The sequence below is a fragment of the Xyrauchen texanus genome, chromosome 15 (genome assembly GCF_025860055.1).
Source record: "Xyrauchen texanus isolate HMW12.3.18 chromosome 15, RBS_HiC_50CHRs, whole genome shotgun sequence".
Classification (NCBI taxonomy): Eukaryota; Metazoa; Chordata; class Actinopteri; order Cypriniformes; family Catostomidae; genus Xyrauchen; species Xyrauchen texanus.
The window spans coordinates 4,346,139-4,366,618 of record NC_068290.1 but is presented as its reverse complement, the minus strand read 5'-3'; the positions used below and the strand labels follow the sequence as shown (position 1 = coordinate 4,366,618).

The following is a 20,480-nucleotide window of genomic DNA, read 5'->3' as shown; positions in this document are numbered from 1 at the left end:
TGTAGTGGAGAAATGCTCTTTAGCATCCTGGTTGCCTTATATTAACTATTAGACTTAAGCTTGCCTAATTAATGGTGCTATTGCTATTGCTTTTAAGTATTAAGCATAGGCACATACCTTTACCTGCACCGTTTGTGCTATGGACAAATAAATGAAACATTTAAATCCAACTGGACTGAAATTTTTGCCTTGCAGATGATAAAAAGGTGAAAATAATCCAATATACTTACACTGTAGAAGGGATGCCAACCCATATCTAGGGACTAGAATATCACATGACCAATAAGAAATCACCTAGAACAGCATAAAAACCACATACAATAGCAGCAAAACATTAAAAACCACTCAGAACACCTTAGCAACAGTATAGCAATGCCCTGGCAACCACCCAGATCACCCCAGCAATGACTTATAAAACATTTATAACACCTAGGAATGTCTTAGGAAAGTTGTCATGGCAGATCCAGCATTGCGTGTGGCAACTTTCGCATAGGCAAGAAAAAAACATATTAAAATTATTATATATAATTATCTGATATACTGAGCAGCAGCTGCAAGTTGTGAGCATATCTGCCTTGACATGCATGCACTTCCACGTTTAGCCAACAAAAATCTGATGCACACAGTACACCGAGCTCTTAGTGTGGGTGTATTGATGGGGTCTAGTGCGCCTCTGTTGTGTTTTGGAGCGATGGCAGTGAATTATTTTGATGTGAAGCGAGTTCAGCAGGTGGCAGTGTCTATCAGATCGGCTAAACAATGAGACTTGCAACATTGTAACATTCGAACGTTCGAACACCGCGCGCGGAGATACAATGTATTGAGCCCGACAGATGCTGCCGCGCTGCAACACGGATGCGAATTAAACCTGCGGAATGGCTTGTAATTTCTCTCTAACGTGCATTCGAAAGCTCCAAGCGCTTGATCCTCGAACCGACAGCTAATACTGCCAGGCATAGGCTGCTGAGCTCGCGTACACAGGCTCATGGCGGAGTTTGTCGCCGAGAACTGCGTGGTATCATCGCAAAACGGCGGCGGGAAATCTGCCCAGCCCGACGATGAGGCTGAGGGCAGAGCTCCGTGCGAGGTGTCGGTCTCGAACGGGGACTGTGGACTGTGCGGACCCGAGAAGCAAGGGCTCGAGAATGCCACATCTGTCGTGTTTAGTGGTAAACCTGGAATACCACGGAAGACCAGTATTATAAAGGTAAATGACAAACTAAACAGACTATTTAAGGCTTAATGGGACATTTCAAACATTTCTGTGTCAAACCTCGCCCTGACATAATCAGTATTATTGAGTTAGCCTGCGTCCACAGGTTTGGTGGGTTTCAGAATGGACAGAATTCAGAGCCCACCGTTGACATGTCAATGCATTTCCATCCTGAATGTGTGTGTGTGTGTGTGTTTATTTTCTGTCAGAGTTTTTATGATTTCATGACGCACCCATCAGTCAAATCAAGTTGTATACATAGTATTTTGTTGATATCGGTGACAATGTGCAATTCCAAACATGTTCAGTTCTGATATCTTGAGGGATTGCGCTCAACCATTCAGTGATGATGGGTAACATGAGCCAATGGGTTGCTTCACATATATTCAGTGTGCATATACCATGAGAACCCCCCCCCCCCAATCAGCTAGGGCTGCAGTTGCATGCATTTGGAAAGCATAAGTTCATATTGAGGTCAGCTGAATGTGTATTATATTTACTTTATTTTTTAGCAGTTACACGGTGTGCAAATGTTTAGGCAGGAAAACGTATTTCCTGTGGTTACATCTCAATGCTCTGTTCACAAGTATATTTAAAAATAGGGTTAGCTTATAGGGTTATAATTTAGCTACTAGCCCTCATTTAATCTTAAACCTGAATTACTTTTCTTTTTTCCGTGGAACACAAAATATGAATTTTTGAAGAATATCCTGGCAACTCTTTTCCATATAATGGAAGTGAATGGTAACTGAGGTTATCAAGCTCCTAAAACAGAAAAGTACCATTAAAGTATCATAAAAGTAGTAAACACATTAGCTCTTCTCATACTATACAATTGCTGGAAATGTTTGGAAATACATGACGGTGAGTAAATTATGACAGAATTTATGCGAGTAAACTATACCTTTTAAAATGACTGAATCCACATACATTAAAAAGGTTACACCAATGGAAGTCATTTTTTATGGGTCAGATATGGTAGAAATAGGTTGTTGTGGTATCAACACATGTACACTTTTTATAGTGCAGCTCCTGCAAGGCCACTTATAAGTGTTTTACAGTTATTAGCATTAATAATCATGCGTATGAACGGTGGAATTCGGTCATCCCAATGAATCTTTCAATGCTTACATGATGGAGACTTTAACATTATATTCTACATCTCTTACTATATGTATTATGTTCTTGATTTAGTGGTTGCTTACTACATTAATGGGAAATGTTTACCGTTTTGCTGTACAAAGTTTGTACGGGAAGTATTGCACTACTTCCCCTTGTTGACTGATGTGGCACACATTTAAAGCCATTTTGTCAGCCCGATCTGAATAGACAGATTTTAAGTGGCCTGAGAAAATGTTTACCCAAACAGACAGTCAGATGACATTTCAGGCCTAGATGTAGGTCATGTTTTTGCAAACCAGAAGCTGTCTGTCGTGCTAAAGCACATTTTGCAACTTTTAAACAACCTCTTCTTGTAGTCTGATTAAGGGGATACACTAAAAAATTGATTTCAAAATAAATCAACACAATTCTGGATGTTTGGTTACAACTTCATTTCATTGCATTCTATCCATTTAAATTGACTTAATCCATTTGAGTTGGGACTACATGAACACTTTCTGTGGTGTTAATGTAGCATTGGTGAAACTGGGCAGGGGATTTCCATTTTCTTGCATGCTTTGCATGGGACTTGATTGGTAGAGAAATGCTTAAATTAAGTGTCGTTTTATTTGTTTTTGTGCGAGATGAATATATAGGGGAATACTTGTTAGTAATGTTGTGTTATGTTTAGATTTAGAAGAGTTTCTGTTATGTTGGAGTTTTGGGGGTTACCATGGAAAAAGCTTGAGCTAACAATGTGGACAGGTAGATGTTGCACATTAAATTGATTGCACACTTCTTGGAGCAAATAGCAACTGTGCTAAGTGTAGCGTATTTACTTTTAGTTAGTAAATAAATAAATAAAATAGGTTTATTGAGTTACATTGACACTTTTTTGGAGGGGTGTTGGGGTGGGGGGTGGGGGGGGTTTGTGTTACCCAATTAAACGAGGTTCTTTCTACACAAAGTGTTTGTGTTGAGATTACATGGTAAACTTAAGTAAAGGAAACTAATTTCAAACTAGGGCTGAAACGATTAGTATGATGTCATTTAACGTAACATGAGATCACATTAAACTCTAATTATGACGCGGGAGAGCAGCACTTCAGCTCATGCCTGACTGAGAAGAGGAAGAATTACACAGCTCACTGTACAGATGCACTCTTATTTTTCCAAACAGCTTCAGGTGATGTAGATCGCAAAGTATGAGAGAATTATACAACAATACAAAATAAGTAAATACAGAAGCATCTCATTGTGGGATAAGCAGAGCCGGAGCACTTTAAAGGAATCGCCCCGGCGTAACATCTTAAATGCAGATTTAATGCGTTATAGCTTTATTAAAGTTCAAATAATATGGAAGCAGGTCATGTAATTACAAACTCCGACTCTGGCATTTCTCTGTGCGGTCAGCGCCTCTTCTATGAATTGCACAAATGTCCCGATCAAAGAGGGAGAGATTGAAACTGCATCCGGCTGATGCACACTCTGTCCCGGGAACGCTCGTCCCTCAAGCGCTTGCTGCAGCTGGATTATAACGTGATGCTTGTGACTTATTGAATCATAATATATGCATCACTGTGCATTTACTATTGTAAAGAAAATAGGCAATGAGCAGCTTTATTAAGAGTTTGTTTTAGAGTGGAAGATGGATTGAAGTGAACCGAAAGGTGAGAGGGGGCAGTCTTCGCCCCATTATAGTTTTTGATTAGACTTGTTTCCCAAAAATAATATCTAAAACTCCTTTAAAACAACTTACATTTACTTTAGCAGCTATACTGCAGAAGAAAATATTTTTATCTGAGAATGTTGAATATAATATTAAAAATACAAATATTTTAAAAGATCTAAAAATACTTTAAAAATGATGCATTCACCTGAGAATCAGAATCAGCTTTATTGCCAAGTATGCTTACACGTACAAGGAATTTGTCTAGGTGGCAGGAGCTTCCAGTCAACAACAATACAAACAATACCAAAAACAGCAGCAAGACATAGGTAATTAAAAACAAAAAAGAACACAAAATAAATAATTATACATATACGTACATACACTCACCTTCATACATACCCACATACACACACGTAGTGCAAATCTAATACAATCTGTTATATAAAGAACAAAGACCTGTATATTATGTACAGAGCAATGTAAGTAGTGGCAGACGTGGATATGTTGGATAATATAAATTAAAATTAAAATTAAACTGTGTATTGCACATAATTATTGCTCAATGGGGCAATTTAATTGTTCATTAGATGGATGGCCTGAGGGAAAAAACTGTTCCTGTGTCTGACGGTTCTGGTGTTCAGAGCTCTGAAGTGCCGGCCAGAAGGCAACAGTTCAAAAAGGTAGTGGGCGGGGTGAGTGGGGTCCAGAGTGATACACTTTTTTTTGAGTGTAGTTCACTCAAAAAAAAAAAAAATCTGTCAAGATTTACTTTTCAGTATGCTTTAAAATATGGCAAACCTTCGTGCAGAAGATGTATTAAATGCTTTAATGTGCTTAAATTATTGGAACACTAACATTAGCCCAAATCTATTAAATTACCGTTTATCTTAATTTTGAAACACGACGGCAACATTCTCTGGATTAAATAAATTAAATAAATTACAAAAGGGAAAAAAGCCCCATTTAAATCAAATAAATAAATTACAAAACTAAATATAGGTAATTAAATATATAAAAAAAATGGTAATAACATATTAAATTCTGCCTATGTATTATTGTCCTTTATTTAATTTACTCTATAATTCAGTGAACAAAAAAAAAAGTACATTCTCAGAATGTTCAACACTTTATATCAAGACTAGATACTCCTATTAAAACTATATGTCTATTACCAAGATCACTTTCAGAAATACTACAGCTTATACATTTTTAAAAATCGAAATCTACCCCCTCTACCTTGGCTAATGTATGCTTCTTCATCTGCAAATGTAAATTGCATACATTATGGCACTAAAATACAACTAATTAAAGTTAAACAACACAATATTAACAAATTGATAAGTTCAATTGGCATATTAGTAAAAAGTTCAATACTATTTAATGCGTGACATAATCCAATTCAGATGGTGAGACATTTGATTAGAATAATGATATGATTATTTAAAATGTTTAATAGGGAATAGAGAGATATGTATTGCTTTACATTTGCTTTTCACATGTGAATGGACATTATCATTTGTTCTGGACACATTCCTTTTAAGATTCTACACAAGCCTTTTCTCTTGGCAATTACCTCCCCGCTTGAGTTATTCCCCGCTGTCATACGTTTTTAATATACATTTGTTTTATTTGATCACAGTCTTTCTGAAATGATCAGAAATTCCATGTTTTTTTCATGTCAGTAGTGTTTAATACTGCTTAAAACATGAGGAACTCTTACTACGTTATGGGCCGTTAACATGTGTTGTGCTCATGATGGAGTGTTAGTGGAGCGCTCTTGGAGCAAAAGAAAAACAATGATGCCCCGATATCCAAAAAAACACGCTCTTCGCTCCAGGAAAAATCATGCCGCTCCGCTTCCACTCCGCTCTGTTCACATACTCTGCACAAACACAAAAAAGAGAAGTTTAGCAGAATGACAGCCTCAGTCACCATTCACTGTCATTGTATGGAGAAATAAAGGTACAGTGAAAGTGACTTAGGCCAACATGCTGGTTAACAACTCATTTTGTGTTCCATGGAAAAAAGAAAGTAATTGCGGTCTGGAACATCATGAGAGTGAGTAAATAATTTCACAGATCTCATTTTTGGGCGAACTGTCCCTTTCAGTTTTGGGTTTTCATCACTTGTATTTTTTGGTTGAAATCTGTGGTCAATGATTTGTATTGAAGTGAAAACAAATTGGGAATGTTACAAATGTTGTAGAACGTGTTTAGAAGAGAGTTTAGACGTCAAAGCGGAAATGCTTTCTCTCAGCTGAATTTGTTTCACTTGCGTCGCCTCGAGTTCTTGTAGCACTAGTGTTTCCTGTGGAAAGATTTATAATTTGTTTCTTAGATCAGTCAAACCATGTGGTTAGAATCATCATAGACTGTCATGAGAGAACTGCAAAAACATGTTGAACGCCCATAAGCAGCATCAGACTCCTGCAACTGCTTCAATGCAGACTGCAAACCCTGCAGTCGATTCGGGTCAAAAACAAACCATTTTAGCCTAAAGATATTCCTCTCTATATTAGATATTTTCAGACAGAATTGTATTTATTATTTTGATAAATATTGTTATTTTACCTGAAATAACATGGGTAGTTCACCCCAAAAAGTATATTCTGTCATCATTTGCTCATCCTCATGTTGTTTCAAACCCACACTTTCTTTCTTCTGTGGAACACAAAAGGAGATATTAGGCAGAATGAGAGCCTCAGTCACCGTTCACTTTCATTGTATTTAAAAAAAGATGCTATGAAAGTGAATGCTGCTTTTTATATATAGTTGAACACTACAATTTAGCAGTGTGTTCTGACTCCATATTCTAAGTCAAATTAAGTAAACTTGCTTCCTTCTGTCTCCTTTAGAATGAATTGCTTCTATTGTTCTCCTCATTTGTAAGTCGCTTTGGATAAATGTGTCTGCTAAATAATGTAAATGTACGTTTAGATTTGGCCGAAAAGCGTATAATAGGCTGTTTAATGGCAGATTACATTGTGACAACTTTAGTGGGGCATGTTGTAAAGGTGCAATAACTTTGTAGTTTTGTAGCCAAGACTAGTGTTTTGTAGAGTTCATGAAAGGTCTGGATGATCTTTGGCCTCACAAAAGCCTTTTGTGAGAAAAGAACAAAATATATCCTGTATCTTTATTCTTCAAGTTCCTCTGTAGTTCCTTTTTCTGTAAACCCTTCAAGGACATTTCCTGCTTTTATTTAAGGGACAGTACACAAAAAAATGTTAATGACATAATTTACTCATCCTCACGTTGTTCCAAACTCGATGGAGCGGCAGAATATCATTGAATAACAACTTACATTTCTGAATCCTACAGAGCCCCTTAGTGGACAGGGACTGAATTTAATTTCCGAAACAGCCTTGCATTTCCTCACAATAGTTCCTCGCAAAACATTTTTCGTTCCCTCGCCATACGTTTTGCACTCCCTCGCAATAAGTTTCGGTTTCCTCACAATAGTGTTTTGAGTTCCATCGCAATAGTTCGCTCTACCTCACAGTAGTTTGTGTTCTCTCACAATCATTTTCATTCCCTCACAATAGATTTGCATTCCCTCTTAATAAGTTTTGCGTTTCCTTCGCAGTAGTTTTGCTTTCCCTTGTAGTAAGTATTGTGTTCCCTCACAATAGTTTGTGTACCCTTGCAATAAGCAATATTTCTTGTTCTCTTACAATAAGTTTTGCATTGCCTCCCAATAGTTTGCATTCCATCAATATGTTTTGCATTTCCTTGCAATAGTTTTAGTGTTCCCTTCCATCAAAATAGTTTGCGTTGTGTCAAAATATGTTTTGCTTTCCCTTGTAATAGTTTTCATCCTTTGCAATAGTTTTACATTTCCTTACAATAGGTTTTGCGTTCCATCACAATAGTTTGTGTTCTCTCGCAATAAGTTTTGCGTACCCTTCGCATTAGTTATGCTTTCACTAATAGTAAGATTTGTGTTCCCTCACGATAGCTTGCAGTTTTGCATTCTCTCGCAATAATTTGCATTACCTTGAAATAGATTTAGTTCCCCCGCAATAGGTTGGGTTCCCTCGAAATAGTTTTGCATTTCCTCAAAATCGTTTTTGCGTTCTCTTCCAAGAATTTTATCATTCTCTCACAATACGTTTTACATTCCCATGAAATATGTTTTACATTCCCTTGAAATATGTTTTGTATTCCCTCAAAATAATTGTACTGTATGCGTTTTCTTACAATCAATTTTGTGTTCCCTTTATAACTGTTTGATTTCCCTCAAAATAATTTTACTGTATGTGTTCAATCAAAATGTGTTTTGTGTTCCCTCACAATAGTTTGCGTTCCATCAAAATACGCTTTGCGTTCCATCACAATATTTTGCATTCAGTCACAATAGTTTGCGTTCCATCAAAATATGTTTTGCGTTCCTCACAATAGTTTGCGTTCCATCAAAATATGCTTTGCGTTCCTCACAGTAGTTTGTGTTCCATCAAAATATGTTTTGCGTTCCATCACAATAGTTTGCATTCAGTCACAATAGTTTGCGTTCCATCAAAATATGTTTTGCGTTCTTCACAATAGTTTGCGTTCCATCAAAAAATGCGTTGCATTCCATCACAATAGTTTGCGTTCCATCAAAATATGTTTTGCGTTCCTCACAATAGTTTGCATTCCATCAAAAAATGCTTTGCGTTCCATCACAATAGTTTGTGTTCCATCAAAATATGTTTTCCGTTCCATCACAATAGTTTGCATTCAGTCACAGTAGTTTGCGTTCCATCAAAATATGTTTTGCGTTCTTCACAATAGTTTGCGTTCCATCAAAATATGCTTTGTGTTCCATCACAATAGTTTTTGTTCCATCAAAATATGTTTTGCATTCCATCACAATAGTTTGCATTCAGTCACAATAGTTTGCGTTCCATCAAAATATGTTTTGCGTTCCTCACAATAGTTTGCGTTCCATCAAAATATGTTTTGCGTTCCTCACAATAGTTTGCGTTCCATCAAAAAATGCGTTGCATTCCATCACAATAGTTTGCGTTCCATCAAAATATGTTTTGCGTTCCTCACAATAGTTTGCGTTCCATCAAAAAATGCTTTGCGTTCCATCACAATAGTTTGTGTTCCATCAAAATATGTTTTCCGTTCCATCACAATAGTTTGCATTCAGTCACAATAGTTTGCGTTCCATCAAAATATGTTTTCCGTTCCATCACAATAGTTTGCATTCAGTCACAATAGTTTGCGTTCCATCAAAATATGTTTTGCGTTCTTCACAATAGTTTGCGTTCCATCAAAATATGCTTTGTGTTCCATCACAATAGTTTTTGTTCCATCAAAATATGTTTTGCATTCCATCACAATAGTTTGCATTCAGTCACAATAGTTTGCGTTCCATCAAAATATGTTTTGCATTCCTCACAATAGTTTGCGTTCCATCAAAATATGTTTTGCGTTCCTCACAATAGTTTGCGTTCCATCAAAATATGCTTTGCGTTCCATCACAATATTTTGCGTTCCATCAAAATATGCTTTGGGTTCCATCACAATAGTTTTTGTTCCATCAAAATATGTTTTGCATTCCATCACAATAGTTTGCATTCAGTCACAATAGTTTGCGTTCCATCAAAATATGTTTTGCATTCCTCACAATAGTTTGCGTTCCATCAAAATATGTTTTGCGTTCCTCACAATAGTTTGCGTTCCATCAAAATATGCTTTGCGTTCCATCACAATATTTTGCGTTCCATCAAAATATGCTTTGGGTTCCATCACAATAGTTTGCGTTAGTGTTGTCACGGTACCAAAATTTCAGTAGTCGGTACCAATACCAGTGAAATTTCACGGTACTCAATACCATTTTCGGTACCAAAGCAAAAACAGGTTACTAAACAACAATCTTTTATTAACAAAGTCTACAGAACACAAGCAGGTAATTTTCGGTGCCCTCAAGAAACAAATTGGCCAAACGGAAAATATATTGGCCGATGCCGATAATTAAAAAAGTCAGAATAATGGCCGATTTATCAGCCTCTGCGATGTATCAGTCGACCACTAATACAAATAATACAACATTATGTTGAAAATCAATTGTTCTATTTTCATTTGATTAAAGTTTTATTAAATTCATTTATTTAGAACCAATTTTGAAAATACATTTGAAATAATCCACTGATGTGGATTTCAGAAAACAATAAAATAAAAAAACATGTATCAGTGTCGACCAGTACTGAAAAGGATGTATCGGTACTCGAAAAAAGAAAAAGAAAATGGTATGAGCACATCCCTAGTTAGCAGTAACTCTCTGAGCCGGCTCTTTTTTAGTTTTTATAAGTCAGACAGACTTATCAGTTGGAGCTGTCTGAATGAAATGACTCACTCTAAATAAACCAAGAACTGTTACTGTGTTATGTGTACTTAGGCTCATGAGACTCATGAGAGTTACTTACTAGTCGTCCATATGACAACATGTAGTTTGTTGAAATGTACATTTACATTTATTCATTTGGCAGACGCATTTATCCAAAGCGACTTACAAAAGAGGAAAACCTAAGCGAATCATCTTAAGGAGACATTTGTATGAAAAGTGCCATACTACAAAGTTTCACTAGCATCAGAATTGCATTCAAAACAGATTTAAGTGCAACAAGACATTTATAATTGTTTTTTTTCTTAAATTTTTTTTTTAGTGAATGGTTAAGTGCTCTTGGAAAAGATGTGGTTTTTTGAAGACAGAGAGTGAGTCAGCTTCATGGAAATAAGTGAATAATCTGAAAAAGTATTCTCAATGGACTATCTGGCAATTAAATGTGTCATGAATAATAAAACAATTCTCTAAAAAATCAGTTCACTTTTAAACATGCTTACAGTATTTTTTATTTGTCTCTCATGTCTTAAAATCCACTTGTAAAATGCAATTAAAATAAAAAATAAAATAACAAATTGTCTGGTAAGAAATCTGGCTGGTCAATTTTTTCATCTTCCAGCCACATTTAATTTCAGACCCTACTTCACAATATTAATCGGCTTGTAGACTGTGACTTTCCGCTTTCCTACAGCAATCCTGAAGCTGCGTTCATGATTCACTTCAGAGCGGCAACCTCAGCGTCATACGGCGCTTTGAACTCCACAGGAAAATTGGAGTGATAGTGAAGACTTGCCATGCTTCAGTGGTAATTAAAATGCACTGAAAATACTTGATTTCTATCTAGATGAAGTCCCATCTATGCTTGTTTTGTACATCAAACAATACCGCTAAGAGCTCCTTTGTCCATCATTTTATCACTGACTGGGAAGGGCTGTTGTGGTGTGTGTGTCAGTGTAATGACTCCGGGTGGACACATTTCAAAGGTTCTGTCCTCCCAACAAGCGTTTATGCTAGTTTATGCCGTATTAACGGTAAATGCTTTAACCGCGATTAAGAAAAAATAATGCGTTCAACTTTTTTAATGACTCACATGCGATTAACCCATTAATTCCGACGCTCTAGTTATTTTGGATTATTTCACAATAGCTTTTTCCATCTCTTACTAAAATTAACCATGGTTTCACTACAGTAAAACTGCAATAACTATTTAATAGAAACCATGGTTTTAAAAACCATGGTACAGGAACAAAGTAAATTTACCGTAGTAAAAACTTTCCTGTATTATAACTACTATAAATTTCATGGTTAAAATAGGCTAACTGTAGTAAAACCATGGTACATCTTTTGTTTACTGTGGCGTTATGACAATTGAATTATGGTTACTTTAATAAAAGCATACTAAATGTATTGTCTACTGTGGTTTTACGACAAAGACACTATGGCTACTGTATAAACAATGGTTAATTGTCGTAAAGCTATTGAGAGGGAACCAAAAATATTTGCAAGGGAAAGCAAAACTATTTCAGAAATTAAATTCCCTCCCTGCTGTCATTGGGGCTCAGTAAAATACTGAATAAATTCATGGAATTAAATTAACTCTGATTTATTAAATCTCTCTTTTCTAACATAGATTTGAGACTTTTTTCTGTCTGCACGAAGCAACAAGCTTGTGCCACAAACACACATATTACAGGGAACATGTTGGAAAGTCTGCATTAACCACAAAGCCATGTCTCCAAGAAGATCCATCATGTTAATTGATAGTTATGGTAGTTTACACAAATGCTGCCAAGACTGTTTTTGCCAAAAGTGTTTTTAATGCTAATTTTGCCTCTTTATAAATTGCAATTTTATCATTCAAGAGGCATTTTAAACTCTCAGGAACACAATTGTCCAAATAGCTTTTAAAAGCATAAAACAACCATTTTCTGCCTGAATCACTTTGAGCAAAGAGTAAAAATTATAGTGTAGCCTAATTTTCAGCAAGGCAAAAAAAAGCCATTTGAAATGGCCAATAGCAGGCATGCTGTGTATCAGATTGCAGATAAAGGTAGTTGTACCAATGAGTAATTACTCTAGAAGTATTGTTGATGTCCTAGTCTGTGGTTTGGTATGAACGAGTTCTTCATTGCTGTCAGAGTATGTGGTTTCAACATTAACAGACATGTTCACTTCAGTCTTTTAAAGGTCTCTATGGGGTAACTGTTACATTTACGCTGCGATTACAGTTTAAATTTAGAAACTGTTTTGTTTTAGAAACGTACATTTTACAAAAGGTATAAAATGATAGGATTTGCATTTCCGCCTTTAAACCCTCCAAAAATGGGCCCCATTCACAACCATTGAAAGTGCCTTACTGTAACATCAAATTGTGCTTTTTTTTAAGGAAAAGGAGGGACAAGTCAAACTTTGTTTTTGGTTTTGGCCACAAATGCTGTCGATTGAGCTTAACTTTTCTTTAAAGTTGTTAAGTTTAATTGATTTTTTTAAGTCAGTTCAAGCTGTCCATTGAAATGAACCGATTAAAAATGTCTGATTTAAGACAATGGCAGACCTACACAGTCTTACTGATAACAACCGGGCCAAAATCAAACAATTGGAGTCCAAAACAGACTACAAATCCCATGAAGCCTTGCTCAATTTACACTTACAGTATGTGTGAAATTCCAAAGGATCGAACTCTCAACTCCTATTGGATGAGGCAAATGACAGAACACATCCTCAACCATGATGTCATCGGGAGTAGAAAAACCTCTGAGATCCTTCTGGGTTTTGCTTCCAGCAATATTGCGTGCCATGTCTAGACGCAGCTCATTGCTGCTCTCAGGTGTAGCCTCATTACACAAGGAAGTAACGCACGACTTGAAACTGTTGCCATATAAACTCCATCTCGCTGGACGAGTCGAGATTTCTCCGTGTTCCACCAAAAACGCTAACGGATACAAAGGAGACTGCCGAGCAATCCGCGTCTCTTCCTAAGAGAACAATCCTATATTGAGACTGCAATACTGTCTGGTTATTAGTCCCTGATTCCAGGGTGGTGCCCCGGTGATATTAATCCTTATTAATAATCTATTGATTTTGATCATTCATAATCATCTTTGATGACTGTTGATTTGAAGGATCAATAAGTTGTGTTAACTCTAATCAATGTTCAATTGATTTGAATAATTAATGATTATCTTTGATAATAATAAATATTCTATTGAATTTGATAATTGATGGTTATCTTCCCGCGACCCTGTACACAGGATAAGCGGTTGACGATGGATGGATGGATGGTTATCTTTAATGATTGTTGATTTAAAGGATTAAAAAGCTAACATTGATTCTAATCAATGTACTATTGATTTTTATAATGAATTGTTAGCTTTGATAATTATTATGAAAAAATAAATAAATAAATAAAAGTAAGCCATTTCAAAGCAAATACATAAAGAGCAATATATATATTATACCGTATATCAAATGTTATACAAAAGCAAGCTTAACAATATTTTTAGCTACATTGCCCAGTCATGCTAATATTAAAATGTCTTATTTGAGATGTAAACAATGGCCTGACAGTAATTTGAGAGCAAACCTGCTACTGTAATTAGTTTCTATTTTTATGCTGTGGACATTTAGGAATAAACATACTAAATTACAGTTTTTTAACAATTAATTTAACTCTAGCCTTAATTAAACCACATGCTGACTGATTGCAGATATTTGTTAGTTACACAATATCTCTGTTTTGTTTCATAAACCCATCATTGTTTCATTTGGTCTTCTAAAACCGCATTTTTAAAGGCTGTTATTGTTGACATCTGGACTGTCAACTTATTTCTCATGTGTTCAGCACAACCGTGTCATGAAAATATAGACCAATCAGCAGTTGATATCAGAGATGCAACAGCGTCTGCATCACACACATGAAAATATTAATTACATAATTTTAACTTTGATTTTTTTCGACATTTATGAAAAAATGCATTGCAAATTTCTATATTTTTGATATTTCAAAATTGTATATTGTCCCATTCCTACTTCTAGTGCTTCCGAGACTCGAGTTCTGGTCCCATGGGAGCCATTAAGTAATCGTGTTCACATAAACAATGGTGAGTGTGATTCGGAGGTTGCATTTCCACTCTAAGATTAAATTTTTACACCACTGACGGTTATGTTTGGAATGGGATTTAAACTTTCTGCTTTGGCCACTGGGGGCAGTAATTCGAAATACGGTAAGCAAAGAACGAATTTAGCAACAAAACCTTTGACCTGCTGTTGCCGGATACACAGTAAAATCAGTCTGGAAAAGTGGGACTTTCCGTCCTAATGCCATCATATTTAGCATTACGATTTCAAACTATTACGAATTATTTTACAAACATTAGTAATAACCAATAAGCCTAGTGTTGAGGTATAAGACACTTAAAAATTTGATTGACACATGTCAATGTACATAAAATCTATTTAATTTTACATGGAGCCCCTCTTGTTGCCACCATGTTAAGATCACATGACCAGCTACGATACTAACTTTATCCAAGTAATCCCCCTATAATGGGACACTTTCGATTTGATTTTCGACCTATTTGTACTGAACTATCTTAAAAGTTGTTTTATTAAATCAGCTGTAAAAATTATTTCAACCAAACAGCCATTGTTTCCAATTAGATTTAAAATGTTAAATGCTAAAACATGGTAAAAATCTAGTTTAAATTAATCAAGGCATGTGTTTCTACACCGTAGAAGAATGATATTTAATCATTTACATTTATATGCACAATTTTCAAAAAGGGTGAGAACCCTGTAAGACACAATGAAAGGAAATGGTGACTGAGGAAAACTATTTTTTGTTGCACAAAAGAACTATATTGTGATATATATATAAATATATATATATTGTTACTGTGAAATTCAATCAATCATACCGTGATAAAAGATTTTGGTCATACTGCCCCCCTCTTTGTAATAGCACAGGTTGGCATCAATAGCTAGTAGTGTTTTGTTGATCAAAATACCGCTGTGTCTGTTAATAGGTGTGGTTCGTCGTTAAAAAGGTCAATGTGCACTTTGTGTTTGACAGCTTTAGACACTTGTGAACTCGGTACTAGGTCTGTTGTTCATGGTCTATTCATTGGTTGTGGCGTCATTCGGTCTCCGATCTTTATGAAAGCCACTTGATATGGATTAGATAGAAAACAGGCCTAATATGCATTACACAGATAGATAACTGTTGGGCTATACATTTACACTTTCATTTCTCTGGGTAGCAGATAATTTGACTGGGGTGAACCAAGGTCACATATAAAGTAGTGTGAAATAAAATTTACATTTTTTAATGAATCAGTAGCTTGAACGACACCATTTATACAGTATATTTGACACATTTTTGTTAATGCAACTGCAACATTTAAATAAAATATTTTTTATCTTAATGAAACTTTTAATGTATACTTTTCTTTTGATTATAAGGTGAATGTTCCTGTATTTTAGATTCCGCCTTAAACGTTTCTGTTCATTGATCAAATAGTAGTGTATTTATTAATCTATTAAAACACATGCATCTTCAAAACTTTCAATTCTGTGGTTAAAGAAGAGCCGCCAAGCATGCTGCACTCAGATTTGATTTTCATATTCATCAGGGTGAACTTTAATTGGACTTTTTCTTCATCGGGAAAAGCTTGTATGTTAAAGTGGACAGCCGTGATTGAAGTGCAATAGCCACCCTGTCGATTCTTTACTCTGTAATGCAGTATGTAATAAGCAATCCATGCCACCATTATGGAGGCAAGACGAACACTTCACATGCTTTATGAGTGTCTTGAGAAGTGCCCTGCTGCTTTGCAAATGTGCGTGGGAGGTTGAAGTCGTCTTATGTTGCTGTGGACATTTCCCACAGTGACCAACTGAAGATTCTTTATAGAAACCTTCAGTTTGTTTTAGAATGCACAACTTTGAAAACTTTATGTCCTGAAATGTAGTTAATGCAAGATGAGTTCAAGGTAAACATTCAGTGCATAATTTATCTCTGCCTGCATCACCTTTGTCTGTTGATGGACTACACTCTTGAAATGGAATTCTTAGACTATCATTTAATTGCCAACAAAAGCCTTCATCAGCCAACTAACAAAGGACAGTGCAACAATGTGCCCTTTTCAGTTAATCCAGACCCAAGGTTAATTTTCTCCATTAAACAACATCTTATGGAGTTTTGTGTTCCTCAATTGAATGATCCTAGTGTGATCATTAAACCACAAAAGCTGAGATTTAATGAGATCAATATATAGTTTGTGTGTGCTGTACACTTCATAGTGAATGTTGTATAGCCACCGTTTGCTCATACCTTTTAGAGTTCCTTGGCTCATACACGGAAAACACCATCTGTTTGTAGCAGATGACAGCAGGCAGAGTGATCATTTACTTAGTAGCGCGAGGCATATAAATTACATATTTATTTAATAAACCATCAGCCTTTTGCGGTTTAATAATCACATTGGGTCACATAGTGACCTGCGGTGGTGAGATGCTCTGCACATACAAAAAAGGGTTTCACATCCAAAATAAATGCTTCCGCCAAAATAAAAGCACAATTTAAATGAAAAAAAAGTACAACAGAAATATATCACTACTCTGTAGTTAAGTAATATTCACTGTAATACTACTACTACTACTACTAATAATAAATCAATAGTATTTGTATTATATTTAAGCAATATCTGTAATGCTCTGTTATACAGTACTTTATTTTACAAAAATAATTCAAATGTTGTATTTTAGATTGTGCTGTGAGGTTCTGTATATAAATTGTCACCGTGACCGTATCGGCCTGCCTCAGAGTTTTGTGTACCTCTTTTGTGTCCGGTTGTTTGGGACCGCCATGCATGTGTTACCACCGTGTCTCGGGGAAGAATATTGTCTGGGCTTTGTTTGTTTGAGAGAACTGTGTGTCTGTTAATAAACACATTTGACTGTTTTCCTCTGTGTTTGGGTCCTGTCTGTCTCGCACCCTGACAGAAAAAAATCAAGTATTGTATCGGCGAGTACTGAAATGGAAGTATCGGTACTTGTACTCATTTTCTAAAATAAATAAATGGTATTGGGACATCCCTAGTTTTAACTATAAACGAGTTAATAAAATGTGAAAAAATCTTCCTTGCCCTGTTAGATAAAATACAAAAATACATACCCTGGGGGGGTGGGGGGGGGCAGTGCATCTTTTCCCTAATATTAATGATCTTACTAAAGAAAAAAATATTATTTAAAATATAATTGTGTCTGATAACAGGTACTTGTAAAAGGGCTAGAAATAGCATTTTAGCTTAGCATAAAGCTAAATATTCACATGACAATTTACACAAGGTTAGCTATTTCTGCACTTTAAACCTAATTCAAAACCCCACAGAGGTTACACAACAAAACAAAATTCTGATTGTATGTGGATTGTCTCTATCCTCAATGGCGTCATATTTTGTGTGAAAGCGCCCTCATAATTTGCATGTATGAATACGTTATAAGAAAATGTTTCACCGCTGTTCAAATGCTTCTGGGATCATATCATTTTCAGCATATGGATAAATGTTTTCCAACTCAATAGACCTAATATTTAATGAAACAAATAACAATAAAATGCAATGTAATCTCTTCAGTAATCAAACAAATTTTGGAATGTTACTGTATTCTGATTACCAACTATATAAATTGTTACTGTAGTGGAATAGTTACTAATATTTAGTATTTTAATCACGTAATCCCTTACATGTATTCCGTTACTCCCAAACCATGTACATTGCAAACTGCCTTCTTAGGGGACGTTCATACAGGTGTATGTTCATACAGTCCCTAAAGCAGCATCATAACTGAAATTGAACCTCATTAGTGACTAATTTGTGCACAGGATATTCGACTCTCAATTTATTCCAGTAGAGTTTATCAATAGTATGTTGTTGAGCTAACAAAATTATATTGTAATATGCGTATTGAAAGGTACTGAATAAATAAATACAAATATTTATAATTGGCATTTCACAGCCATCAATTGAGGTCATCGTAATGCATTCTGTGATTGGTGCAATTGAGATGGGTGTGTCCTGATAGGTGAATGATGTTGTCTTCATGTCCGTTGTTGTCTTCATGTCCGGAGCATTGAGTCTGGATCCTGACTTCCATGTCTGGTTTAGCTTCGGTCTGTGTCGTGATCCACACACTCATGCTCTGTGTTCTGTGTCTATCTCTCGTGACCGTGAACACGCATTATGCTCACATTGCAATCGCCTGTGTCGCAAGCTGTCTTCACATCTTTTCATTGGCTGGATCTTACTCTTGTATTTTAAAACTGCTCTGAATTGGTTCTGTTTTTTCCCTGTTAACCCTGATAAAGGCCTGTGTACTATAACACAGCAGTTTTATTGAAGTAAATATTTACCTTTAACAAGTGTTTCTGGCTTTATCTTCTCCAAATCTGGGACCACCATATTTATCATGGCGGAGTTTGCGAAGAGGCTTTTAAAACGTTATTACCGGAGGTTGTCATGTTTTTCTGATTAATGTGTTGAGTATATTAAAAGCCAGCCAATGTCAATCTTTTTCTCTGTAAAGCAATACAATATGTACTGCAATGTAATCATAAAAAGTGACATATTGAAGAGTAGTGGATAAATAGTGTCACCCCAGTGGATATCTCCGAGGAACACACAGTTCAAAACAGTGCAGTTAGCCAGAAAAAATGCATTCCAATCCATTAGGGACTTATAATCAGGTGAGAGTGGAGAACAGTCTCTTATCAGACCAAGACAGCAGATTTTGAAGGCAAAAATCCCCAAATCCCTCTGTTGGATTATCTTAATAACTTTTGTCACGAATCAGCAGAGAAGAACAGGACCTAAACGCAGAGTAGAAAATAAGGGGATTTATTTAAACAAAGGCAAAATCCTAAATAATCTGCCACAAGGGGTGGGGGGGACAAACTTAAACTACCCAGTAGGGGAAACAAACAGTCCAGGCTGGGGAAAAGTAGAACGGGGCACAGGACTGACCGGACTGAGCTGGTACGAAACAGGGCCATCATAAAGGAAGAAACAAGACAAACTGGCACTGGACAGCACACACGAGTAGGCTAAAATAAGGAGAGAATTTAAATGGGTTAACAGGGGACAGGTGAGGCAAATTAACTAATAATATGCAAACAAGGAGGTGGGGTATGACGTAAGACAGAGAGACATGCTGCGATACAGAAACAAAACAAAGCCACATGCTAGTACAAGACAACAAAACACCGGAATTGCATGAGCGCACATCGCCAAGACAATATACGCTCATGCCAACCGTCAAACAAGACAAGAATGCGTAGCAATGCCAAACAAAGCATTCTTACACTAAATGAAACCTGAGCGTACATTGCGAGGCAAACGCCATTCAATGCATGCAACAGGCGACAAAAGCAAGACAGAACACCCGGCCACACTCAAACCCGAAATCTCAGACCGAAACTCAGCACAACGTGAAGACAGCTTGCGACACAGGCAATTGCAATGTGAGCGTAATGCGTGTTCACAGTCACGAGAGATAGACACAGAACACAGAGCATGAGTGTGTGGATCACGACACAGACCGAAGCTAAACCAGACATGGAAGTCAGGATCCAGACTCAATGCTCCGGACATGAAGCACAAGGCAGTTCACAACCCAGACGAACAGCAAAATGTGACCCATGTTCAAGAAAGGCAGACATAAACTATTAATGTGAGTGCATGCTGAAAAGATGACATTAGCGCGATGCATTCACATCAATAACAGACAGAACACAGAACACGGAGTGTCCGGATCCCGACACAGACCGAAACCGTACCAGACAACAAGACTTCCCTGAATTCCCTGCCGTGCGCTCTTCGGTCTGTTTCATGTTAGGAGCATGGTGTCTGGATCCTGACTTCCTGTTTGGTTCTGTTTCAGTCTGTGTTGGTATCCGGACAAAGACAGACAATGAACCACAAGACAGACAATGGACGATGATACCACGGTCCTGTCAGACAAAAACCCAAACTGACAGATTTACAGGACCGTGACAAACTTCGTCCCTCATTCGCTCTAATCCCTCAATTAAAATGTGTGCACATTTTTCTCTCAAAAACATTTAGTCATATGCGTTTCCTGGAACTGACCACAAAATGAGAGGCA

General features: G+C 36.4%; 1 protein-coding gene across 1 annotated transcript in view; it reads left to right on the top strand.

The window, feature by feature from the left end:
- Nucleotides 1–657: 657 nt before the first annotated feature.
- The window catches only part of LOC127656313 (inactive phospholipase C-like protein 2), a 72,651-nt gene continuing 52,828 nt past the window's right edge, over nucleotides 658–20,480 (top strand). The window contains exon 1 of the mRNA XM_052144582.1: nucleotides 658–1,207. Coding sequence (XP_052000542.1) covers nucleotides 986–1,207 — 222 coding nt within the window. The 5' untranslated portion in view covers nucleotides 658–985. The remainder of the gene's footprint in view (nucleotides 1,208–20,480) is intronic.